General features: G+C 38.5%; 3 protein-coding genes and 1 pseudogene across 3 annotated transcripts; all 4 read right to left on the reverse strand.

Annotated features, from left to right (window-relative positions):
• Positions 1-28: 28 nt before the first annotated feature.
• Positions 29-2380, reverse strand: LOC137727013 (probable glutathione S-transferase; annotated as a pseudogene).
• Positions 2381-7791: 5411 nt separating this feature from the next.
• LOC137725916 (probable glutathione S-transferase) lies at positions 7792-9342 on the reverse strand. Its single transcript, XM_068464755.1, has 2 exons — positions 8867-9342; positions 7792-8365 (listed from the first exon to the last, which is right to left on the reverse strand). The coding sequence occupies exons 1-2, from the start codon at positions 9179-9181 to the stop codon at positions 8021-8023; spliced, it is 660 nt and encodes a 219-aa protein (XP_068320856.1). The 5' UTR covers positions 9182-9342; the 3' UTR covers positions 7792-8020.
• A 3675-nt stretch (positions 9343-13017) lies between these two features.
• Positions 13018-19813, reverse strand: LOC137726610 (probable glutathione S-transferase). The gene is made up of 2 exons (XM_068465546.1): positions 19484-19813; positions 13018-13563 (listed from the first exon to the last, which is right to left on the reverse strand). The coding sequence occupies exons 1-2, from the start codon at positions 19796-19798 to the stop codon at positions 13219-13221; spliced, it is 660 nt and encodes a 219-aa protein (XP_068321647.1). The 5' UTR covers positions 19799-19813; the 3' UTR covers positions 13018-13218.
• A 2572-nt stretch (positions 19814-22385) lies between these two features.
• On the reverse strand, positions 22386-23711 carry LOC137726085 (probable glutathione S-transferase). Its single transcript, XM_068464953.1, has 2 exons — positions 23288-23711; positions 22386-22946 (listed from the first exon to the last, which is right to left on the reverse strand). Exons 1-2 carry the CDS (start codon positions 23600-23602, stop codon positions 22602-22604), a joined length of 660 nt encoding a protein of 219 aa, XP_068321054.1. The 5' UTR covers positions 23603-23711; the 3' UTR covers positions 22386-22601.
• Positions 23712-26627: the final 2916 nt, after the last annotated feature.

Raw genomic sequence — 26627 nt, forward strand, 5'->3', positions numbered from 1 at the left:
TAACTTCTTGCCAGGCTGCCACCAAAATTTACTCAATTCCAAGCTTTTTCCTCAAAAGCATGACGAAATCGTAGACCTTTTCCTTCTCGGGGAGCGACTTTGACACGCTCTCCTTATCCATGTACCTCTTAGCCCAGGCAAAAAACTTTGGGTGCTCTGCCTCAACACTGAAGTTGCCTAGTTTTTCATACACCGAAAACCGACTATAAAATGGAATAAGCACCACGTCCGTGAATTCGAGGGTCTCCACCCCCCCTCCCCCAAAAAAGAAGGGCTTGCCTTCGAGCTCTCCTTCTAACACGCCGAGGCAGTCAAGAAATTCTTCTTTTGCTGCATCCTGTTCTTCTCCTTTGGTTGTCCATAGCTTCTTCCCAATATCATACATCTACATTTCACATCCCCAAAATTTCAGGGAAATTAATATACATTGTTTTGAGCAAGTTCAGATCTTCTGCTTATATCTTTTAAATATAGATCACAAACCTTAAACCTTAAACCCGAAACCGTAACATGAAACCTTAATCAACTATGTTTTAAAAGAGAACATAACCCTGAAAACATGAACAGAGATCCAGTTTTCATTTAGTTTTCCTTCTAATACGAATCCTAAATGGTAAAACTGTTACACCCTATACACTTTTAATCTTAAAATTCTAAAACAATATTGTCTTATTTACCAGCTCAAATATCCATACCTAAAACCAATTAGCAACCAATGGCGAAGCGACTTAAGGACAAGGGGGGTCAACTGACCCTCCGAACTTCGATGAATCTCCATTAATGACTTGGATGCTGCCCGTTTGAAGGTTGAAGTTGCTCTTCATATATGCTTTCCAACTGCTTGATAAATGCGTTAGAGAGGTGCTGCCCTTTTACAGTCTAGTCCTAATATTATTTACCTCTAGCTTGCTTGTTGGTTGTGATTACAATTGTAGGAAGAAAAAAAAAAGAACCAAGTAAAAGACTATCTGTAACATCCCGCATTGACTAATAGAAAATGGGTGATGTGCCTTATATGTACATGCCCATCTCCTATACCACAAGGTTTTTTGGGGACTCACAGGCTTCGGGTTCCATCAGAACTCCGAAGTTAAGCTAGTTTAGGCAAGCGCATTCCTATGATGGGTGACCCACTGGAAAGTTCTTGTGTGAGTTCCCATAAACAAAACCATGAGGGCGTGGCCGGGGCCCAAAGTGAACAATATCATGTTACGGCAGAGCCGGGACTGAGATGTGACAGAATGGTGTCAGAGCCACTATGTCGTGTGGTGTGAGTGTACCGACGAGGACGTTGGGCCCTTGAGGGTGGTGGATTGTAACATCCCACATTAACCAACGGAGAGGGGGTGATGTGCCTTATATGTACATACCTCCTATAGCACAAGGCCTTTTGGGGACTCACTGGCTTCGGGTTCCATCAGAACTCCGAAGTTAACAAGTTCGGGCGAGAGCAATCCTAGGATGGGTGACTCATTAGGAAGTTCTCATGTGAGTTCCCAGAAACAAAACCATAAGGGCGTGGCCAGGGCCCAAAGCGGACAATATCATGCTATGGCGGAGTCTCGAGACTGGGATGTAAACTATCCTAAAATGCAAAGTAAATGAAATGGTAATCTTAGAGAATGAACAAGGCATCAATAATCTTGGACTAACATATTAATGGGATGCAATGTTATCAGTTAACTTGTTATTCCTTTGTTAAGCATTCATATGGAAGCAACCTAGGAACATGTTGGTTACCCACGCAAATGAGGCATTAATAGGTGTGCAATATACCTCTGCAAATGACTTCAAGCCTACCAAGACTCGATGAAATAGCAATATGCATGCTAGTTTTGTTAAAGAAAAAAAAAATTACGCACTACGCATGCTATTCTTACTGACCTCCCTAATAATATTTCCTGGATCCGCCACTGTCAGTAACACGTGAGATTTTAAGCACTTATGCTAGACACTCTCAACTTTTTCACACAAAAAATTTAACCAGATAATCTATTTTCCATATTTTCAATTGTTTCAAACCAAACATATTCAAAACAGATTAAAATAGTACAAATAAGTAAAAATCACCTTCTTGTCGACGAAGTCAGCCTAAAACCTGGCCTGGGCTCTGAGGTAAGAGTCAGAGGGCAAAAGTGAAGCCTTATCATTCCAAACCAACATACTGAAGCGCAGCGAGGGACTTAAAAACTGGTTTTCCATTGTGAATGAGAACCGAGATCTTTTTGTGAACCGGGTTCATCTGCAGCAACAGTGGGCTCTTGTTCCACAAGTCCTCATCTTTGTACTCATACTCGATGCCCTTCTCAGCCAGAGCAATCCTCAGTCTCATCCCAAATAGGCTTGGCCAGAAATCCAACAACACTACCTCATCCGCCATTGAAGGTTGATCAGATTTGAACAAAGTTTCTAAGGTTACAAAAAAGCAGAGACTGTGAGTGAGTAGTGGGTGTATAAGCAGACGAGCAGATTGTTTATTTATAGGCAAAATCGAAGAGGAAGCAGTCATCAAAGACATTGGACATGGAAAGATTCTACTTGTCTTCCTATTTTTTGTACGTATATATTCGAGAATCTTCCAACTGGATGGCGATTATGTCACTGCTCTTGACATCAAATCCGGCATTTTTCCTTTTGTATTTAATAATATATAATACTTGTTCGTGTTTTTATGCCACTTAGTACTACAGTTTGGTGTATTCCTCTTCACTTGGAAGTGACAGATCTTAAGTTTGAATCTCATGGATGACAAATTCAATACCAAATTAAGTTGCCTATTATGTGGCTATCGATATCTTAGTGTAAAAATATCGATGTATTAAAAAAAAAACATATTTTTATTTGTCTGACGAAAGCATATGAATCTATTCCTTTATAATAATTCTAAATTCTTGGTGGAAAAGATATCAATTTTTTTTTGTCAAATCCTTTCCGAAGAAAGGAAGAAGTTTTATTATAAAAGTTAATTACAAGACAAAGGCCCAAAAACAAATATTAACAATACAAAAAGGGGCCACCTGAACTATCTTACAAAAGCCCAACCCAAAGCCCACATTTTGATACAGAGCTCCAGAACATTCCAGTTTGCTTCCACTGCTACAAAAGTGCTTCCCGATCATCCAAAACCAATTACCCAAATCGACGCCACATCTCCCACCAAGTAGCACAATAGAGATGAAACAAAGAGATATCCTATCTCCTAACCATGAACACCGCACCCATCCCAGCTAGAAAATGAAAGAAGCATATGGGAATACCATGGGCAACACTGCTAACAAAGGCAGACAGAAAGAAGGAGGCGGTGTTGTAAACACCTGAGCCAACGTAACCGTAACTCGACACACCTTCTCGGAAGAGCGCAACAAAATGCGTTGAAAGGTGATAACAGATAGGAACAGAAAGGGTCAAAGAAGATGGACGCCCAAAAGGTATACCAGACTGGATAAAACAGGAAGGAAAGATGGGGAGAAAGGAAGCAAAAGGAACGAAATGAAGTAAGAGAAAGAAAACGGCCAGAGTAACCGCCGACCATCGCCTCGGCGAGGGCCGGCAACAATGAAATCAACGGGTTAGAAGTTACACACACTAAAGTTGGGAAAGACTCTCTAGAAGAAAGAAAAGCTCTCACACTCGGAGAAAGTTTTTAAACTCCACTACGAAAAGATATCAATTTTAGGTAGGTGAACCATGACAGGGAAGTAGTCTTTGTGTCAGGACCCACCTCGATCTCATACTTTAATTCTTTTGAGTCTTTTTACCAAGAAATCAGCATTGTTTTTTTTTTTTTTTAAGTGTAACGCTAGAAAAACTTTATATATATTACATTGGTGAAAACACACATTTAAATTATATTCACCAATCAACTCATAGGTCTCTAACCCAATAAAAGTAAGTGAGAACAGTCACACCATAATAATAACGAAAGTGTGGACAATTAATAACACGAGAAAGTCGAGTTCGATAAGAAGCCTCGACGAGGAGTAGATATGACCTCGACTATAAGAATAAATTTATCTCGCAATATGGGTTGCTGTTAAACCCCACCTCCAAATTATTGTAAATTTCACAATTTCGCTAAAGATTTATTGAAATTTACATTCTAGTCCCCTATCCTCACCCAATCAAAATCCTTATTTTCAGATTTTCTAAACTTATCCACCTCTCTCTGCTTGCCACGTGGCAAGTACTCACCCACTACCTCATTCTCTCTCTTATCCCCGAGCTTTCTCTCGCTCATTTTCACTCTATATCTCCCTCTTGGATCTCTCTCATAATTCATAATCCCTATTCTCTCCCGTGAGACACACAAACACATACACACCCCAAAACATCCCTAACGTCGACACCACCACCACCATCGTGGACTCCCTCTCCCTCTTCCTTGTCTCTGTAAAGCACGGGACACCCAGAGTCCACCCAAAAACTCCCGGGCGAGCCCGTGACCTTTGAACACAAATTCCGGCCAATTTCGGCCACCATTCGTCATGCCAAAGGTATGAATCTCTTCCTCTTCTCCTAAGCTTTAATTTGATGGGTAGATTGCATGCTAGGGTGGAGGATTGAGGCCTATCAGAGCTTGGGAAGCTCCGACTTCATTTTTCCGTTGAAACCAGGTCGTTAGGCCGGCTAGACCCAAAACCCAAAGCCTAGGTCCTTTAGCCCAGAGCCTTAAGATGGGCCTTAAAGCCCAACCCTTTAACCCACCAAACCCAGGCCCTTAGGGTCGTGTAGATTTGGGCCCTTGGGCCGTTGTATATGAGCCTAATTCCCTTGAAACCCTAACCCAAAAGAACCGGCCTTGGGGCTGAGTGGAACTTGGGCCTCTGGCCCATTAATCCTAAGACCCTAACCCTTCTGAAAACCCTTGGACCCCAAGCCCTTGGGCCTTCGACTCGTTGAACCTAGGCCCGTGAGGCCCAACTTTTTAAGTCCAGAAACCCTTCGACCCAAGCCCAAAGCCTAAGCCCAAAACCAGAGAACCTAGGAACCCTAGGCCCTGCGTGAAGTGGCACCGATGCCGGCATATGAAGCTCACGCGCCATTGTCCATGGCGACGCTGACGAATTTTCCAACAACCCACTGCGGCACGTGGCTGTCGGAGCTGCCACCTTGCGGCGGCGTGTGAGGGCGCGTGGGGATACCCGAGGTCCCCCTTTATTTTTTTCAACGTCTTGAATTCATTTATGAAGTCATTTTTCCGAAATTCAATCGTTTGAGTATAGTTTTATGTGCTTAGGTGCAATTATTAGCAACAATTTCGTCCTTCCTATTTCATACAGCTCTTCGATGACGAAGTATCTATGAGTGGACCCCTTCTAAAATGCATGTTTTAATAGTAGAAATACATACACGAAAAGCATGATTTAATGATTACGTTTTATGACATATTATGCTTACTGCGAATATTTTGGAATATCATATTTTATTGAATTGATGTTCTTTGTTGTATATATGATGGATGACTATATACTATTTAGATCATGCTTTTACACGCTTCTTTATAGTATAGATGATGCATGACTTCATACTATGAAAATGATTTTGAGATATATGTACCTATGCTTGGAAAGAGTATATTCAATGGTTTTGTGCGTATCTAGTGGTCATTATCCTGCCTACGAGCGATGATAGTTATATTGACCTTTAGGTTGGGTGCTGTAGGAGCCTACGAACTATTGATACTTATATTAACCTTCTGGTTGGGTGCTATAGGAGCCTACAGGCGATTGATACTTGTTAATGAAGTGTTCTGAAGGAAGAGTTCTATATGCCTTCTGGCGATACTGATACCACTAGTTAGCACACTATATACGATATATGTTTTATGAAAGGTTTTATGGCATGCTAGGGTTTTCGGCAAATCTATCACCTATTATGCTATTAGTTTTCATAAAACTTCAGGGGTTAGTATGTTGAATAACTATTTTATTATATATATATATATATATCAACTTGGTCCACTAATGTATTTTTGCACCCCCTCAGGACATAGGAACAAGGATTACAATCTGACATACGAGGCATTCCCCTACCAGTGATACCACGTCATTTTCTCTGCTTTGATTTCTATTGTAATAGCACTTCTCTATTTTATCTTTCGCTTGTACTCTGAATTAGATGTATACTCTGAATATGTCAAGCATTAGCATTATATTCATTGTTGGCAGCTGAATATCATTATGGTATTTTGTAAGACGTATATTTGAGTATTACTTACGTAGTCACGCACAAAATTTATACACATGTTTTACATGTTCATAGCACATGCATTCATTAAATGGCTTTCGTTACCCTCGAGTGTCGTCCAGCACGTGGCCATCCCAATGTTTCTCAGACATCGGGATCGGGGCGTGTCAGTTACTATCATGCTTAATTGCTTTTGTCGGTCGATGTATTGGTATAACTTATGAGTTACCATCACTAGCTTTAGTGGGTTTGTTAAGAGGCTAGATCCAATTATGACCTTAGAAGATTATATTGAAATTAGCCACATTAGACAAGTTTTGATATGTGGTTGCACTTTTTATCACACTTTTTAAAAATTGCCCTTTTGATCAATTTTGCATGTGAAAAGCCCGTACTACCCTGCATTGATAAAAAAAACCAGCAACACCCAACAACACTGTCAAATCCATTCTCAAATCCATTCTTTGGTTGCTCCTCTTTGACTAATTAAATTTGGAGCGTTAAATAACATCTAGGACACCATGGAAGTAGGTAAGCTTCTTATTACTCCACCTCTTTGATCCATTCTTCTTCTTCTTCTTCCTCTCTCTCTCTCTCTCTCTCTCTCTCTCTCTCTCATCTTGTTTTAGCTCATTATTCGATTTTTGGATTCGAAATTTGGTTTTGGTGGTTGGGGAATGAAGAAGGTGAGGGTTCCTTCAATGAATTATTGTGGCTGAGGTGGTTCAAAATAAAAAAATGGGGGTGTATCATTTGGACGTCATTAGATTGTTGTTGTGATTATGTTGGTTCAAAATCATAGAAGGAGGAGAATCATTGTGGTGTCATTGGATTGTTGTTATGGTTGTGTTGGTTTCAAAATCATAAAATGGGGAGTATCATTGGAGTGTCATTGTAGCTTCTCAGATTAATGTTGTTGCAATGGTTGTTCAAAATCCTGAGACTTTTGGTTTAAATCAAATTAAAATGTAAGTCCTTTTTGGTTAAATGAGGTTCTTCGAAAATGAGTTTTTGGTTGCTTTTTTAAATTATTGGAGTGTAGTTGTGGTATCGTTGTGGTGTTGTCTAAGTGGTGGTTCAACATCAAAAAAGGGGAGGAGGGGTGTCGTTGGATGTTGGGTGTCTATATTGTTGCACCCTTTTTGATTAATGAAGGGCACTATGAACCTTTCACAAGCAAAATTCATCAAAAGAGCAATTTTTAGGAAGTGTAATCAAAAGTGCAACCAAGTATCGCAACATATCTATCGTGGCTAATTGCCCAAGATTATATCAAATTAATGCATAAACTTAAACTTATGTGCATGGGGATCTCATGAAGTAAGTTCATATAGGTACGGACAAGTCACTTGTTGACCGGGTGTGCACTGTATTGACAAAAATGATTTATGAATCAAATTACAGGAACATAAATATATATGTAGAAGATATTACTGGCTGATTCTATACGGTTATGAAACAAGAATTGGCCAATAAATTTTGGTCTTTGTTACATGATAAGAGAGATAGACTCATAATTAAACACAATTGGTGTCAACCAATAATCCATCGTTGGATATGAAGTGGTTACAAAATAAGAAATTTGATCAAGTAGATTTAGATCCCTTACATAACAAGTTGACAGGTGTGATAAGCTGACTACAGAAGCAAAATAAACATACGATCAGAGACACAATACAGTGCCTCTTACAGTACAAGGCTTGTCAAGTGCCCTTTTATTCTAATTCAACAACCCAAAACAGGTTGAATCTTGAAAGACAGAACAACCACACGATCAAACAAGTTGGAATGACGCTAATCATCAATATAGCTTCTTGCAGGCTTCCACCAAAATCTATTCAATTCCAAACTTTTTCCTTAAAAGCATGGCGTAATCGTAGACCTTTTCCTGCTCGGGAAGCGACTTGGACACGCTCTCCTTCTCCATGCACCTCTTAACCCAGGCAATAAATTCTGGGTGCTCTGCCTCAACACTAAAGTTGCCAAATTTCTCATACACAAGAAACCATCTGTAGTGCGAAATAAGCGTTACGTCCACGAATCCGAGGGTATCCCCCCCAAAGAAAGGCTTGTCTCCAAGCTCTCTTTCTAACACGCCAATGCAGTTGAGAAATTCTTTTATTGCTGCATTCTGTTCTTCTCCTTTGGTTGCCCAAAGCTGCCTCCCAATCTCAAAAATCTGCATTTCACATCCCCAAAAATTCAGGGAAATTAATATACATTGTTTTGAGCAAGTTCAGATCTTCTGCTGATATCTTTCAAATATACATCACAAACCTTAAACCTTAAACCCGAAACTGTAACATGAAACCTTAATCAACTATGTTTTAAAAGCGAGCATAATATTAACCTTGAAAACATAAACAGAGATCCAGTTTCCATTTAGTTTTCCTTCTAATACAAATCCTAAATGGTAAAACCGTTACACCCTAAACATATTTAATCTTAAAATTCTAAAACAACATTGTTTTAATTACCCGCTCAAATATCCGTAAGCATTTAACCTAAAACCAATTAGCAACGTGTGGTTTTAAGCACTTATGCCAGATGCTCTCAACCTTTAAACATAAAAAATATAACCAGATGATCTATTTCCCATGTTTTCAATTGTTTCAAACCAAACATATTCAAAACAAAACAAAAATACTACAAATAAGTAAATTAATGAGAAAAAAATCACCTTCTTGTCGACGAAGTCAGCCCAGAACCTGGCCTGCGCTCTGAGGTAAGAATCAGAGGGCAAGAGTGGAGCCTTATGATTCCAAACTTCGTCAATGTACTGAAGAGCAATGAGGGACTCGGAGACCGGTTTTCCATTGTGAATGAGAACCGGGATCTTCTTGTGAACCGGGTTCATCTGCAGCAACAGTGGGCTCTTGTTCCACACGTCCTCTTCTTTGTACTCATGCACAATGCCCTTCTCAGCCAGAGCAATCCTCAGTCTTATCCCAAATGGGCTTGGCCAGAAATCCAACAACACCACCTCATCCGCCATTGATTGCTGATCAGATTTGAACAAAGTTTCTAAGGTTACAAAAAGCGGTGACTCTGAGTGTGAATAGTGGGTGAAGAAGCAGACTAGCAGATTGAGTATTTGTAGACAGAAAATGCAGAGGAGAAGCGGTCGTCAAAGACTCCGGACATGAAGGTATTCAACTTCTCTTCCTTTCCTGTACATATAGATTCGAGAGTCTTCCAATTTGACGGCGATTACGTCACTGCTCTCGACATCAAATCCGGCATTTCCTTCTAGATTTCTTTGTTAATGCATGTTGATTTGTAATAATATATAATACGTGTTTTTATTAGTCGGACTATAGCATATGAGTATATTCCTTTATAATAATTCAAATTTCTTGGTGGAAAAGATATCAATTTTAGGTCCACGAACTTGTACACGGAGGTAGTCTTTGTGTCAGGACGCACCTCGAGTTGATACTTTAATTCTTTTGAGTCATTTTATCTAAAATTCTGTATTGTTTGTTTTTTAAAGTGGAGAGAGAATCTTAACAGATTTTCTTTATGAGAATTTCAGGATCCTTCAATTTATTTATTGTATATTATACGATTAGTTTTCATTAAATACTTTTTATATTTAATTTTAAATAATAAAAAATTACAATAATTTTTTACCGTATGATGTACGATGAATGGATTTGATTTGAGAATTCCCAGAATCCTCACAAAGAGAATCCCACGAAGTTCAATTTCTTTAAAATATAATACTAGAGAAACCATATTTTATATATATTACATTAGTGAAAACACACTTCTAAATTATATTCACCGATCAACTCATAGGTCTCTAACTCAGTAATGGTAAGTGACAACAATCACACCGCAATAACAACGAAAGTGTCAACAATTAATAGCACGAGAAATGGACGGCGATTATGTCACTGCTCTCGTCATCAAATCCGGCATTTCCTTCTATATTTCTCTGTTAATGCATGTTGATTTGTAATAATATATAATACGTGTTTTTATTAGTCGGACTATAGCATATGAATATATTCCTTATAATAATTCTAAATTCTTGGTGGAAAAGATATCAATTTTATGTAGACGAACTTGTACAAGGAGGTTGTCTTTGTGTTAGGACCTACCTTGAGTTGATACTTTAAATTTTGGAAATTTTAATGAAAAGTTTCCGGTATTATTCACTTTAACGAAAAAATAACATTTTTACACTAAAAAGTCACTTCTTGTACTATTCATTTACTATTTATTTGTCTTTATCGTTAAAACTCAAAATTTTCAAACATGTTTCATTAGTTTTTCTTTAATTCTTTTGAGTCATTTTACCTAAAACTACGCATTGGTTGTTTTTTAAAGTGGAGAGAGAATCTTCGTCGGATTCTCTTTGTGAGGAATCACATATGTTCATTGTATATCGTGCGGTCAATTTTCGTCAAGTACTGTTTATATTCAATTTTAAGTTAAAAAATTTACAATGATTTTTTACGCACGATATACGATGAACATATATGATTTAAGGATTCCTGAAATCCTCCCAAGGAGGATACAGCGAGGATCCAATTTCTTTAAAGTGTAATGCTATATATATATATATATATATACATATATATATATATATATAACAATCATTCCGATAAGGCACTATTTATGAATAGTAAAATCACTTTTACCATTCATCCATCCATTCAAAAGAAGCAGCGTGATTCCACAGTAAAAAGTATCATCATTCGCCAGCTTTTACATTAATCAAACACCAATCTGAAGGTAGACTGATATATATATATATATAGGGAAGTGTTATTGACACTCTAAAAATCTCATTCTACACTCCTCACAAGTGTATTTTTCTTTTCTAATATAGAAAGTTTGGAGAGTAGAATGAGATTTTTGAAGTGTAAAATGAAATTTTTGATGTGTTAATAATAATTTCATATATATATATGTCAGAAGCCTCGACGAGGAGTAGATATGACCTCGACTATAAGTATAAATTTATCTCGCAATGTGGGTTACTATCATGCTTGACTGCTTTTATGCCATAAATAAGTCGTCGGTCGATGTAGTGGCCAATATAGCTTATTAGTTATCATCACTAGCTTTAGTGGTTTTGTTAGAGGCTAGATCAATTATGACCTTAGAAGATTATATTGAAATATAGCCACATTAGACATGTTTTGATATGTGGTTGGACTTTTGATTACACTTTCTAAAAATTGCTCTTTTGATCAATTTTACTTGTGAAAAGTCCATACTGCCCTTCATTGATAAAAAAAATAAAAAAAATAAAAACACCACCAACACCCAATGACACTCTCAAATCCATTCTTTGGTTGCTCCTCTTTGACTAATCAAATTTGGAGCGGCAAAGAACATCTAGAACACCATGAAAGTAGGTAAGCTTCTTATCGCTCCACCTCTCTGATCCATTCTTCTTCTTCTTCCTCTCTCTCTTCTTGCTTTAGCTCATTATTCGATTTTTGGATTCGAAATTTGGTTTTGGTGGTTGGGGAATGAAGAAGGTGAGGGTTCCTTCAATGAATTATTGCGGTTGAGGTGGTTCAAAATAAAAAAAATGGGGGTGTATCATAATGAGGGTTCCTTCAACCATGTATGATTCTTGTAATAGATTGACCGTCAAAATAATTGGGAGACATCGCACATATTCATAAATAATATTGCCGTTAATATAAAAATACATGTTAAATGTACTTATAACGGTATTTAATAGTTAGAAAAAAAGAAAATTATGACAAATTTCTTTTTAATTTTCAAGTTGTTAAAAAAATAGGTAGACGAGTAAAAAAAAAGTAAACGGGTACGTGTTATGGGTAAATGGGTATGTGGTTATGGGCATGGTTAACCTTTTATAAACGGTTATAGGTATGAGTATACCCGTTTATGTAAATACCCAATGGGTAAACGGTTATGTGGGTAAAAGATTAAACGGTTATGGGTAAATAACTGCGGTTACTCGCCCGCCATAACCGTTGCCAATCCCTAGTATCATTTGGACGTCATTAGATTGTTGTTGTGATTGTGCTGGTTCAAAATCATAAAAGAATGAGCATCGTTGTGGTGTTATTAGATTGTTGTTATGGTTGTTCTGGGTTCAAAATCATAAAATGGGGAGTATCATTGAAGTTTGTAGCGTGTTAGATTATTGTTGCTGCAGTGGTTGTTCAAAATCCTGAGGCTTTTGGTTTAAATCAAATTGAAATGTAAGTCCTTTTTGGTTAAATGAGGTACTTTGAAAATGAGTTTTTGCTTGTTTTTTTAAATTATTGGAGTGTAGTTGTGGCATCGTTGTGGTGTTGTCTAAGTGGTAGTTAAACATCAAAAATGAAAGAGGTGTCGTTGGAAGTTGGGTGCCTATATTGTTGCACCCCTTTTGATTAATGAATGGCACTATGAACTTTTCACAGGCAAAATTGATCAAAAGAGCAATTTTTAGAAAGTGTAATCAAAAGTGCAACCAAATATTGAAACATGTCTATTGTGGCTAATTGCCCAAGATTATTTCAAATTAATGCATAACTTAAACTTATGTGCTTGGGGATCTCATAAAGTAGGTTCATATAGGTACGCACAAGTCACTTGTTGATCGGGTGTGCACTATATTGACGAAAATGATTTATGAATCAAATTATATTACTGGCTGATTCTATACGGTTATGAAACAAGAATTGGCCAACAAATTTTGGTATTTGTCACCTAATAAGAGAGAGAGAGACTCATAATTAAACACAACTGGTGACAACCCATAATCCATCGTAGGATATGAAGTGGTTACAAAATAAGAAATTTGATCAAGTAGATTTAGATCCCGTACATAGCAAGTTGACAAGTGTGATAAGTTGACTACAGAAGCAAAATAAACATACGACCAGAGGCACAATAGAGTGCCTCATACAGTACAAGGCTTGGTCAAGTGCCCTTTTATTCTAATTCAACAACCCAAAACAGATTGAATCTTGAAAGACAGAACAACCACACGACCAAACAAGTTGGAATGACACTGATCATCAATAGCTTCTTGCAGGCTTCCACCAAAATCTACTCAATTCCAAGCTTTTTCCTTATAAGCATGGCGAAATCGTAGACCTTTTCCTGCTCGGGAAGCGACTTGGACACGCTCTCCTTCTCCATGCACCTCTTAACCCAGGCAATAAATTCTGGGTGCTCTGCCTCAACACTAAAGTTGCCAAATTTCTCATACACAAGAAACCAGCTGTAGTATGGAATAAGCGTCACGTCCACGAATCCGAGGGCATCCCCTCCAAAGAAAGGCTTGTCTCCAAGCTCTCTTTCTAACACGCCAATGCAGTCGAGAAATTCTTTTTTTGCTGCATCCTGTTCTTCTCCTTTGGTTGTCCAAAGCTTCCTCCCAATCTCATATATCTGCATTTCACCAGCCCAAAATTCCAGGAAAATTAATAATTATGTTGAGCAAGTTCAGATCCTCTGCTTATATCTTTCTAATATATACATCACAAATTCACAATCCCTAAACCTTAGACCAGAAACCGTAACATGAAATCTTAATCAACTATATTTAAAAAGTGAACATACTATTAACCCCGAAAACATAAACAGAGATTCAGTTGCCGTTTAATTTTCCTTCTTATACAAACCCTAAGTAGTAAAATCATTACAATCTTATAATTCTCAAACAACATTGTTCAATTGTTTCAAACCAAACATATTCAAAACAAAACAAAAATACTACAAATTGATAACGCTAAGAACAAACTATGAAGAAGAAATTATGAAGAACTCAAGAAAGCATTCGAAGAGAGAGAATGCAGAGAGAGAAACTGTATTCTCATTATATCCAACTATTACATCATACATCCTTATAAATACAATGACACATAACTGACTTCTAGAGTACCCAATACAATTGTGACACCTGGCAATGTAAAACAATCCTAATCTTTTATCCTAACATTCCCCCTCAATTTTATGCTGGGCATCGGCTAGCATAAGATTGTGACAATGTGAACTAAACAATGGAAAACAGAGACCCTTTGTAAGAATATCAGCAAACTGATCGGATGAATTAACAAACTGCAACATAATGGTGCCTTGCTGCACTCTTTCCCTCACAAAATGACAGTCTATTTCTATGTGTTTAGCTTTAGAATGGAGAATGGGATTGGTTGCTAAAGCCATGGCGGATATATTGTCACAATGAAGTAAAGGAGTTGTTGAAGGAGAGAAAGATAGATCCTGGAGTAACTGCTGAATCCACACAACTTCAGCAGTGGTAGTTGCCATTGCGCGATATTCTGCCTCAGTTGAAGAACGACTAACTGTATGCTGTTTCTTGGAACTCCAGGAAATTGGATTATCACCTAAAAACACAACAAACCCAGTGGTCGACCGTCGATCATTGGGATCCCCAGCCCAATCCGCATCAGTGTAAGCTCTTATATCCAAATTACCAGGTTGGAAACACAAACCAAGATGCAGAGAACCTTTGAGATACCGCAGTATGCGTTTGACAGCAACAAAGTGACTATCAAGAGGAGAATGCATAAACTGACATACCTGATTGACAGAATATGCTATATCAGGGCGGGTGAAAGTCAAATACTGTAATGCCCCGACGATACTTCTATAAAGACCGGGATCATGGAATGGAGGACTACCATGATTTAAGAGCTTTTGATTTGGATGACAGGGAGTGGTACAGGGCTTACTGTCAAACATATGTACCTTATGCAGCAAGTCCCTGATATATTTGGACTGATGAACTAACAATCCCTGAGGTTGATACTCAATTTGCAGCCCAAGAAAGTAGTGGAGGACCCCTAAGTCCTTCATATCGAACTCCCTGGTTAATTGACTGATCACAGACTGAACATGGACATCATCATCACCACTGAGTATAATATCGTCAACATATAACAACAACACAACAAGGGAAGGACCATCACGTTTTACATATAAGGAAGGATCGGCATAAGAGGATGTGAAGCCCAAACTGAGAAGGAAACTCGAGAACCGTGCATTCCAAGCACGAGGGGCTTGTTTGAGGCCATACAAAGACCTTTCTAATTTGCAAACAAAATCTGGATGATCCTTGTCAATAAACCCTTGTGGTTGAGACATATACACTTCTTCATCTAGAAAACCATGCAGAAACGCATTTTTAACATCTAACTGCTTAAGTTTCCAGCCCTTTGTTGCAGCCAATGATAGCATTAACCTAACAGTAGTAGGCTTAACCACGGGGCTGAACGTTTCATAGTAATCAAGGCCGGCTTCTTGAGAGAACCCCTTGGCCACTAAACGAGCCTTATACCGAGCCACAGATCCATCAGGATTTCTTTTGACTTTATATATCCATTTGCAACCCACCAAGTTCTTATGAGATGGGAGAGGAACAAGAGTCCAAGTTTTCTGTTTAATAAGAGCATCCATCTCTTCTGTCATTGCTTGTCTCCACTGAGATGATCGAGCAGCAATACTAAAAGACTGAGGTTCCTTGACATCTTCGTGAACAACAGCAGAAAAAACTTTCTTTCTGAAAATCCCTGACTTGGACCTTGTTTGCATAGGATGAGTATTAGAACTGACAACAGAAACATGTTGCAAATCTGGAACTTGAGAACTTGGTACATCAGGATGAGACTCGGACAGCAACAAGGAAGATGCAGACCGTGAAGCAGAATTGCCTCCAGTAGGACCAAGATCACCAAGTTGCTGAAAATCGGACTGAGTAATTGATGGGTGAGAAGATGATATGTGTGGAAATGGTATTGGAATAAATGGAGGATGATTAAAAGTAGTAGGAGGAGCTATGGAACCTGGAATGGATGCAGAAGAGACAGTAGGACTGAAGGATGAAGAAGACAGACCATATGTACTAGGGAAGACAGATTCATCAAACAAAACATGCCTAGAGACAATTAGTTTATTATCTCTTATAGCATAACAAATATACCCCTTATATTGAGCAGCATACCCCAAAAATATACACAAAGTAGTCTTAGGATCAAGTTTATTGGTTCTATAAGGTTTTAAGGAAGGGTAACAAGCACAACCAAAAACCCTCAAGTGATCAAGTGTAGGTGGGGATTTATACAACACTTCAAATGGAGACTGCATCTTCAACACGGAAGTAGGTAGTCTATTAACAAGATATGTACTTGTGGCACATGCATGAAACCAAAACTTAGATGGAAGAGAGGCTTGTTGAAGTAATGTAACAGCAGTTTCAACAAGATGCCTATTTTTCCTTTCGGCTAAACCATTTTGCTCAGGGGTGTATGGACAAGATTTTTGATGGACAATGCCTTTGGTGGTGAGAAAGTTTTGAAATCGAGTACTAACATATTCCCCTCCCCCATCACTTTGCAAAACTTTGATAGTTGCAGAAAAATAATTTTGAATATAGGCATGAAACTGAACAAAGAGCTCAAAGACAGCAGCTTTATTATTCATGGGAAAAATCCATGTATATCGTGTACATTCGTCAATAAACGACACATAATAGCTATACCCTTCTATAGACTTGGTAGGAGATGGACCCCATACATCTGTGTGAATGACCTCAAGTGGAACAAAAGATTTGGAAGCCATTACAGGAAAAGGCAACTTGGTGAACTTGCCTTGGAGACAAGCAGTACAAGTTTGAGATGGGGAATTACAAGAGGAAGTAATAGCTGACTTACTAAGAGCTACTTGTAAAACAGAATTGGTGGGATGACCCAATCGACAATGCCAAGGAGAATCATTTATTTTCTGTCCAAGAAAAGCTGCAGGATTAGTCTTTGGTGGTTTGAGAAGTGGAAGAGGATAGACAGCTTGGTTACTCAGTCCTTGATAGAGAACCTTGTTGGTGACCTTGTCCTGTATACACACAGAAAACTCATCAACAATACACCTACAATTGTTGTCTTTGCATAATTGATACATAGACAGTAAGTGCTGTGACAATTGTGGAACATGTAACACAGATTTTAACTCAAGTGTATGAGAAGGAGTGGATAAGCTAGCTTGACCAATATGAGAAATTTGTAAACCTTCACCATTAGCACCAGTCACAGTTTCTGATGAAGCATATGGAGTAGCAGCTTGCAGATTTGACAAATCGGATGTCATATGATTAGTTGCTCCCGAATCCAGCAACCAATACTCATGTGTGGGGGCTGATGGTGAGAAATTAGTGCGTGCAGTAAAAGCAGCCTGCGAATTATTGGGAGGAGACATCATTCCATTAGGATACTGTGATGAAGACATCATAGTAGGATGCTGCACTTGAGAGGAAAATGAAGGTGAAGAGTGAGGATGGGGCTGCAACTGTGAAGAAGTCTGAGGATATGACTGTTGCGGAAACATCAGAGGAGATGAGGAGAAAGTAGGCATAGGCGTAGATCCAGTATTGTTCCTGTCAAAGCAAGTGGCAGCTGTGTGTCCTTTTCTGTGGCAGATTTGGCAGCCATTCTGAAAGCAGTTCAAAGCTACATGGCCCTTTTTATCACATATTTGACAAATCAGTAGTGGTTGAAAAGAGTGTCCCGAAGCCATTGGAGATCCAGAATTCTGAAACTGAGACTGTGACGGAAGAGAGGGTTGAGCAAAGTTGTGATGTCCAGAAGGTTGTTGAAAACCAGTGTTGAACCCAGAAGGTTGTTGAAAACCAGTGTTGAACCTTTTCCCTTTACCCTTGTTCCGATAGTTAGTCCCCCTGAAATTGTTGTAAGTTCCAGAACCAGTCTGAGAAACAAAAGCAACAGGACCATTGGGAGATGGAAATGGCAATTGTTGAAACTGAGCCATTGGTGAAAAAGAAGAACCACCAGTATATGGACCAGTATGAGAACCCAGATCAAAGTTTCCAGTATATGGACGAGAATTGGAAGATCCACCAGTTTCATAAGTTGTGTTGGAAGCATTAGCAAACATAGCTGCCATTAAATGTGGTTGTTTAAGACCGTCTTCCAAAGTAGACTCTTCGGCCTTCAACTGAGACCGAAGTTCCTTCAAAGAGACCAAACTTTCTCTGCCCCGAATCACGGACTTAATGGTATTGTATTCTGTAGGTAAGCCCCTTAAAGCCACAATCACAATATCTTCATCAGAAATCACAACACCAGCAATAGCTAACTGATCCCTACATTCTTTAATCCTCTGCAAGTAAGCATCAATCGATTCTGACCCTTTCTTAATGTTCTGCAGATCAATCTTCATTTGAACAATACTAGTGCGAGTCATATGAGCAAATCATTCTTTCAAATGATTCCACATAGTATTGGAACTTTGACATCCAATAACACAAGATAAAGCAGCAGTAGATAGTGTGGCAGTTATCAAGGTCATAAGAGCTTTATCATGAATATGCCAAACTTGATAGGCATCAGTCGGTGGAGAATCATTTACAATCGACTCATCATCAGACTCCAACGCAGTATATTTCTGAGGACAAGGAATGGTTCCATCAATAAATCCCATAATTCCATTCCCTTCTAGTAACAAACAAATCTGGAAATTCCAAGTAACATAATTGGAATCATCCAATTTCACAGTCACCGTGTTTCCAACACTAGGTATAAGCGACGAAATTGGAGATTGAGTGAGGGCTAATTGTGCAGCCGTAACCATAATGAACGAACAGTAATCAATAGATCAAGAAATCAACAGAGAAACACCTCAAGAATCACACAGCAAGAAGTACCACGAAGCAATAATTGTGATAGACAAAATCTTGCAAATATCAATACTGAGAAATCGAAAGAAAACACCTCAAGATGATCACGACGGTAGCTGCAAAGACCGACGAACAAATCAACCGTTGACGACTACACGAATCACGGCACGGTAGTAGGTGCACAGATCGACGAACAGATCAACAGTCTCCAATAGCAGAACGAACAACCGACAAGAAGAAATGCCACCGACTTAGGGTTTGAGAAATTAACACTTCTCTGAAATTGCGAACAACCAGCAAGGATCCGATGTCGGTCACCGGAACAACCACGACCACTACGACTACGACGACGACGAGCGGAAGCACAGGAATCGTGAATCACAGGTGTTAACCATGGCAGGCGAAGATACCATGATAACGCTAAGAACAAACTATGAAGAAGAAATTATGAAGAACTCAAGAAAGCATTCGAAGAGAGAGAATGCAGAGAGAGAAACTGTATTCTCATTATATCCAACTATTACATCATACATCCTTATAAATACAATGACACATAACTGACTTCTAGAGTACCCAATACAATTGTGACACCTGGCAATGTAAAACAATCCTAATCTTTTATCCTAACACAAATAAGTAAGTAAATTAATGAGTAAAAATCACCTTCTTGTCGACAAAGTCAGCCCAGAACCTGGCCTGGGCTGTGAGGTAAGAGTCAGAGGGCAAGAGTGGAGCCTTTTCATTCCAAACCTCATCAATGTACTGAAGCGCAATGAGGGACTCGCAGACCGGTTTTCCCTTGTGAATGAGAACCGGGATCTTCTTGTGAACCGGGTTCATCTGCAGCAACAGTGGGCTCTTGTTCCACAAGTCCTCATCTTTGTACTCATACTCGATGCCCTTCTCAGCCAGAGCAATCATCAGCCTCATCCCAAATGGGCTTGGCCAGAAATCCAACAACACCACCTCATCCGCCATTGAGGGTTGATCAGATTTGAACAAAGTTTCTAAGGTTACAAAAAGCTGCGATTGTGAGTAGTGGTGGTAGAAACAGACTAGCAGATTGCGTATTTATAGACATAAAATCAAAGGAGATATTCGACAGTCTTCCAATTGGATGGTGATTATGTCACTGCGCTCGACATCAAACCTGCATTTCCTATCTTTCTTTGTTAATTTATGTTGAATTGTAACATATAATATAATGCGTGTTCTTATAGTCGGACGATAGCATTTAAATCTATTGTTTTATAATGATTCTATTTTATTGCTGGAAAAGATATCAGTTTTTGGTTGACGAACTTGAACAAGCAGGTAGAGTCTTTGTGTCAGGACCCACCTCGATACTTTAATTCTTTTGAGTTATTACTATAGTCTAAAGCTAAGGAGAAATGTGGTACCATTCATAAGCTACAATAACTTACCCCTGATTTTGAGTTATTTACCTTTGTGCTATTGTCCTGATTTGGGTCAAGTTCGGTAAGGAACCTTGACATGAGGTACCATTCATAAGCTACAATAACTTACCCCTGATTTTGAGTTATTTACCTTTGTGCTATTGTCCTGATTTGGGTCAAGTTCGGTAAGGAACCTTGACATGAAGCATATCTGACCTGGACTATAAATATGTATTTCGCATAAGTTTTATTATCACTCTTGGTCGCTTTTATAGTAATATTTATTTATGAGTTACTGTCACTAGGTTTTAGTTTAGTGGTTTTGTTAGAAGATAGATCTAATTATGACCTCAGAAGATTATAGAGTAATTATAATTATTTTTTAAAGCAAGGGTTATTTTGGAAATAATGGTGGGTGGGAATAGAGTTTATATATATTTTTTCATTTTTTATGGTGGGTGTAAATATAAGATAGGTGGGGAGATAAGACATTGGGTGAGCATAACACCACTCTTAAAAAATTATTCTTTTGATCAATTTTTCCTATGAAAAGTCCACATTGCCCTTCATTGATCTTTTTATTGGTCATGTCCTTCATTGATAAAAAAAAATAAAAAAATAAAAAAATAAAAAAACCACCAACACTCGCAAATTCATCCTTTGATTGCGCTATCTTGACTAATCAAAGGAGGTAAGCTTCTTATTGCTCCACCTCCCTTATCCATTCTTCTCTCTCTCTCTCTCTCTCTCTCTCTCTCTCTCTCTCTCATATTGCTTTAGCCCAATTATTTGATTTTTTGTATTTGAAATTTGGTTGATGTAGTTAGGGAATGAAGAAGGAGAGGGTTCCTTGAACAAAGTGTTGTGGCTGAGGTGGTTCGAAATAAAAAAATGTGGGGTGTGTCGTTGTGGCATCATCATATTGTTGTTGTGGCTGTGTTGGTTCAAAATCATAAACAGGGGAGTATCGTTGGAGTGTCGTTGTGGTGTCATGAAATTGTTGTTGTAGTTGTGCTAGTTCAAATAAAAAATGGGGAGTATCATTGGAGTGTTGTTGTGGGTCGTCAGATTGTTATTGTTGCACTAGTGGTTCAAAATCCTAAGAATTTTGGTTTAAATCAAATTGAAATGTAAGCCCCTGTTTGTTAAATGGAGTTCTTTGAAAATGAGGTTTTGGTTGTTTTTAAAATCATTGAAGTGTAATTGTGGTGTTCTAGTCTGAGTGATGGTTCAATATCGAAACGGCGGTGTCATTAGAGCATCGTTGTATTTTTGCCTCCTTTCTGATTAATGAAGAGCACTACGAATTTTTAACATGCAAAATTGATTGAAAGAGCAATTTTAGAAAGTGTAACCAATAGTGCAACCAAATGTCAAAACATGTGTATTGTAGCTAATTGCCCAAGACTACGTCCAATTCAAGCATAACTTATGTGCATGGGATCCCATGATGTAGGTTGATATAGGAATGAACAAATCAGTTGTTGACCAAGTGGGCACAGTATGGACGAATATGAAATATGAAACAAATTACAGGAACAAAAATGTATATGTAGAAGATATTATTGGCTGATTTCATACTGGTTATGAAATAAGAATCGACCAATATAAGTGAGACTGAAACGCAGGTGTCAGATATTGGCAAGAAGCAAATTCATCTGCAAGAAGTTTTTGCGTCAAGACAACAATGGCGGAGTCGGAAGAGGTTTTATGTTTTTGAGAGCTGTGGAAACTTGAGCATAGAAGCAGAGTGCCCTAAGATCATTGCATGGGCAAATGGATGCTTGCAGAGGGAGAGCATGTCGAAATCTCTTGCTGACCTAAAATGGTGTATGAGATGTTAAAAAAATCTTCAGATGAATGTTAGGATGCGTTCTTTTAGTTCATTTCCTTTTCAGTTTGTTTTTCTGTGGAGATGTTCATGTAAGATCCTTTGTTGTGTCTGCTGCACATGCTCTCATAGGACTGAAAAAAGTTCCTTTGTTGTGTCTGCTGCACATGCTCTCATAGGACTGAAAAAAGTTAAGTCAAAGTTGGATGGGAGAAAATTCACCGTGTAATCGGTTGCATACAACTATGAGTCTTTGTCACTTGATAAAAGAGATAAAGTCATGATTAAATGCAACTAGTGACAACCAAGAACCGTTCGATACGGAGTGGTTACAAAATAGGAAACTTGATGAAGTAGATTTAGATTCCTTAATATAAGAAGTTGACGACAGTATAATAATTTGACTAGAGAAGCAAAATAAGCATATGACCAGAGACACAATAAAGTGCTCGTACAGTACAAGGCTTGGTCAACTGCCCTTTTATTCTAATGCAACAACCCAAAACAGGTTGAATCTTGAAATACAGAAAAAAACCAAATGAGCTAGCAAAATCTACTCAATTCCAAACTTTTTCCTCATAAGTGCGACAAAATCGTAGACCTTCTCCTGCTCGGGAAGCGACTTGGACACACTCTCCTTCTCCATGCACCTCTTAACCCAGGCAATAAACTTTGGGTGCTCTGCCTCAACACTGAAGTTGCCAAATTTTTCATACACAAGAAACCAGCTATAGAATGGAATAAGCGCCACGTCCACGAATCCGAGGGTCTCCCCCCCAAAGAAGGGCTTGTCTTCGAGCTCTCCTTCTAACACGCCGATGCAGTCGAGAAATTCTTTGCTTGCTGCATCGTGTTCTTCTCCTTTGGTTGTCCACAGCTTCCTCCCAATATCATATATCTGCATTTCACATCCCAAAAATTCAGGAAAGTTAATATACATTGTATTGAGCAAGTTCAGATCTTCTGCTTATATCTTTCTAAATATACATCACAAACCTTAAACCCGGAACCGTGACATGAAATCTTAATCAACTATGTTTTAAAAGCGAACATAATATTAACCCCGAAAACATAAACAGAGATCCAGTTTCCATTTAATTTTCCTTCTAATGCAAATCCTAAGTAGTAAAATCATTACACCCTAAACACTTATAATCTCAAAATTCTAAAACAACATTGTTCAATTGTTTCAAAACAAAAATAATCCTACAAATAAGTAAATTAATGAATTAAAATTACCTTCTTGTCAACGAAGTCAGCCCAGAACCTGGCCTGGGCTCTGAGGTACGAGTCGGAGGGCAAGAGCGGAGCCTTGTCATTCCAAACCTCATCAATGTACTGAAGCGCAACGAGGGACTCACAGACGGGCTTTCCATTGTGAATGAGAACCGGGATCTTCTTGTGAACCGGGTTCATCTGCAGCAACAGTGGGCTCTTGTTCCTCAAGTCCTCATCTTTATACTCATACTCGATGCCCTTCTCAGCCAGAGCGATCCTCAGCCTCATCCCGAATGGGCTGGGCCAGAAATCCAACAAAACCACCTCATTCGCCATTGAAGGTTGAAATCTGAACTGTTCGATACAAATTTGCAAAAGGGTTGCAGAAGGTTAGCTTAGATATGAAGCTGTGGTTGGTGGAGGAGGTAGCGGCTGGGGTTTGTGTATTTATAGACAAAAGTTGAATGGAAAAACTAAAGGGGCAGTCGTCAACGGACTTGCTGAATGGAGATATTCTATTTTTCTTCCTTGTTTTAGTCGATAATTGGATTTGATTATGTCACTGCTTTCGACATCAAAATCTTGAAATTATTCAATTTTGGGTAAATATTTTATTGTTCCTAAAATTATAGCCTTATATACAACATTTTAAAATATTTTAATTTCATATATTTAGTTATTATTTTATTTCATTTTAATATAATCATTGAAAAGTTACTCAATATTACGATCTGGTGGTATTCTTCTTTACTTGAAAGTGAAATATCTTATGTTCAAATCTCATGGATGGCGAATTCAATACCAAATTAAACTGTCCGTTGTGTGGTTTATCTCTTTAGTATAAAAATATCGATGCATTAAAAAAAAAAAAAATACAATCGTTAAAAGTCTATTAAGTTACCTAAGTGATGACAGATATAGGAAGGAAGGTCAATTTTCTTCGGTTTCTTATGACTGCCCAAAATTTCAAAAGTCCGCAGCTGAAATAGAAGATTAGAAATTGAAAGTGAAAGCTATGAAGCAAATGGTAGAAGACCAAAGTACACCGACGAGTTCCTGATTGGCTTACAAATGGTATTGGAAGTTCTGAATGCTCTTACAGAACGAATTTAGCATCTAAGCTTGTTCAGCTTACAATGGGAATGGGTTGTCCACTTGGAAGTTCGAAGGGTTCATCCAATGCGTTGCTTCTCCTATGTTACACATGTTCAACACCACCAGAATCTGAGGCTCTGCCGGCGCTGACACATAATTAGTATTAATCTCGACTGTAGGCCAAATTTTCGAAATTAGGGCTGTGATTTGGGAATTTTTAATAAAATGGGGATGTGATCTGGGAATGTTGTTGAAATTAGGCTGTAATATGTGAAGATTTTGTTGGTGCAGATTGTTGCAACTATGTGGACCATGACAGAGGTTCCGGCCATGGAGACCCATAACCTGACCACCACCGTCATCCACTTTTTTGCGCCTAATGAACTTGAAACAACGAAGCCGAGCGCTTTAAGAGCATATGGCCTTCAGACCCTCTATTAGCAGTTAAGATGACCGCTTCCCCATAAAATACTTTCCGATCACTAAGGGGGTAAGTTGGCCGCTAACAGCTTTGATGTCACGTCCCGATCCAGACATACGTGTAGAATCGACACGCGACAGTTTATTGCATGAGGTGCAGGGAATACAAACAAGAAATACAGATATGAAATTAACAATATTTAATAAGTTGGTGAGTTCTGTCACAAATGATTACAACAACTGTACAACGAAGGCAAGTAACCCACAAAGAAAGTCCAAGAAATACAAGAAAGATATAGGGGTAACCTATGCACTTGAAGCTCTCTGACCTCCTACCTCAAAGCTCCTCATAACTAAGCTCAGCCACCTGCACAATCACTCCTACACCATGCAAATGATGTACGTGCAAATCAACAACCCGAATAAGCTACGAAGCTCGTGTGAGCGACAATAATTTGACATGTGATAATCATAAAACTTGTCTATCGAACACAGTTTGTAAATATCAATCATAAAATCATTGTTTATAAACTCATAAAACTATTCGCTGACAATTCGAATGAGTCACACAGACATCCGTTAGCCTTTCTAAAACCAACCACAAAGGTTCACAAATCTATGTTTCATAAATGCAATAAAAACTAGGGCTAGAACGACATAGTTTGGCCGAAGCCTACATTTCATGAGCTTAGACCACTTTCAAGGAATCAATAGACCAACGAAGACGAGAGTTCAATTTCAGACCACTCAACGAAATGCAACAAAGATCGGGTTCTAGATCACTCAAAGGAAACGAACAGGATACGATTCTGGACCATTCAACGAAATCACGGAGTACGAGGAATTACATACCACTCTACGGAATCCGAACATGATATGATTCTAGATCACTAAACAAAATCGCGGAGTAGGAGGTGATGACCAATAATCCATCATTGAATATGAAGTGGTTACAATATAAGAAATTTGATCAAGTAGATTTAGATCCCTTAATAATAAGTTGACAACAGTGTGATAAATTGACTACAGAAGCAAAATAAACATATGACCAGAGCCACAATGAAGTGCCTCATACAATAGAAGGCTTTGTCAAGTGCCCTTTTATTCTAATTCAACAACCCAAAACAGGTTGAATCTTGAAAGACAGGAAAACCAAATGACCTAACAAGTTGGAATGACACTGATCATCAATAGCTTCTTGCCAGGCTTCCACCAATATCTACTCAATTCCAAGCTTCCTGATAAGCATGGCGAGGTCGTAGACCTTTTCCTGCTCGGGAAGCGACTTGGAAACGCTCTCCTTCGCACCTCTTAGCCCAGGCAATAAATTTTGGGTGCTCGGCCTCAACACTGAAGTTGCCAAATTTCTCACACACAAGAAACCAGCTATAGATTGGAATAAGCGTCAAGTCCACGAATCCGAGGGTATCCCCCCAAAGAAGGGCTTGTCTCCGACCTCTCCTTCTAACACGCCTATGCAGTCGAGAAATTCTTTTTTTGCTGCACCCTGTTCTTCTCCTTTGGTTGTCCACACCTTATTCCCAACCTGACATATCTGCACGTCACATCCCAATATACCAGGAAAATTAATATACACTATCCTTCATGCACTCGCGCAAAAAATATTTTTTGAATCACAGCATGTTATGCGCGACTTACACATTTTAAAAGATAAATTAGGTTATCATTCCTCATTTCTCCTCCTCATTAATTAAGACAGTAGTCAAAGACTCCGCATATTCGAGAGGCTTCCAATTGGATGGTGATTATGTCACTGCTCTCGACATCAAATCTGCATTTCCTATCTTTCTTTGTTAATTTATGATGATTTGTAATAATATATATA

Source organism: Pyrus communis, chromosome 2, assembly GCF_963583255.1.
Source record: "Pyrus communis chromosome 2, drPyrComm1.1, whole genome shotgun sequence".
NCBI lineage: Eukaryota > Viridiplantae > Streptophyta > Magnoliopsida > Rosales > Rosaceae > Pyrus > Pyrus communis.

What these genes read in the sequence shown, in the direction of transcription:
- LOC137726610 (XM_068465546.1), bottom strand. Translation starts at nt 19,798, where the DNA reads ATGGCGGATGAGGTGGTGTTGTTGGATTTCTGGCCAAGCCCATTTGGG. An exon ending in CTGACTTTGTCGACAAGAAG is followed by an intron (nt 13,564 to 19,483) that starts GTGATTTTTACT and finishes GGTGAAATGCAG; the next exon opens with ATATATGAGATTGGGAGGAA.
- LOC137726085 (XM_068464953.1), bottom strand. Translation starts at nt 23,602, where the DNA reads ATGGCGAATGAGGTGGTTTTGTTGGATTTCTGGCCCAGCCCATTCGGG. An exon ending in CTGACTTCGTTGACAAGAAG is followed by an intron (nt 22,947 to 23,287) that starts GTAATTTTAATT and finishes TGTGAAATGCAG; the next exon opens with ATATATGATATTGGGAGGAA.
- LOC137725916 (XM_068464755.1), bottom strand. Translation starts at nt 9,181, where the DNA reads ATGGCGGATGAGGTGGTGTTGTTGGATTTCTGGCCAAGCCCATTTGGG. An exon ending in CTGACTTCGTCGACAAGAAG is followed by an intron (nt 8,366 to 8,866) that starts GTGATTTTTTTC and finishes TGTGAAATGCAG; the next exon opens with ATTTTTGAGATTGGGAGGCA.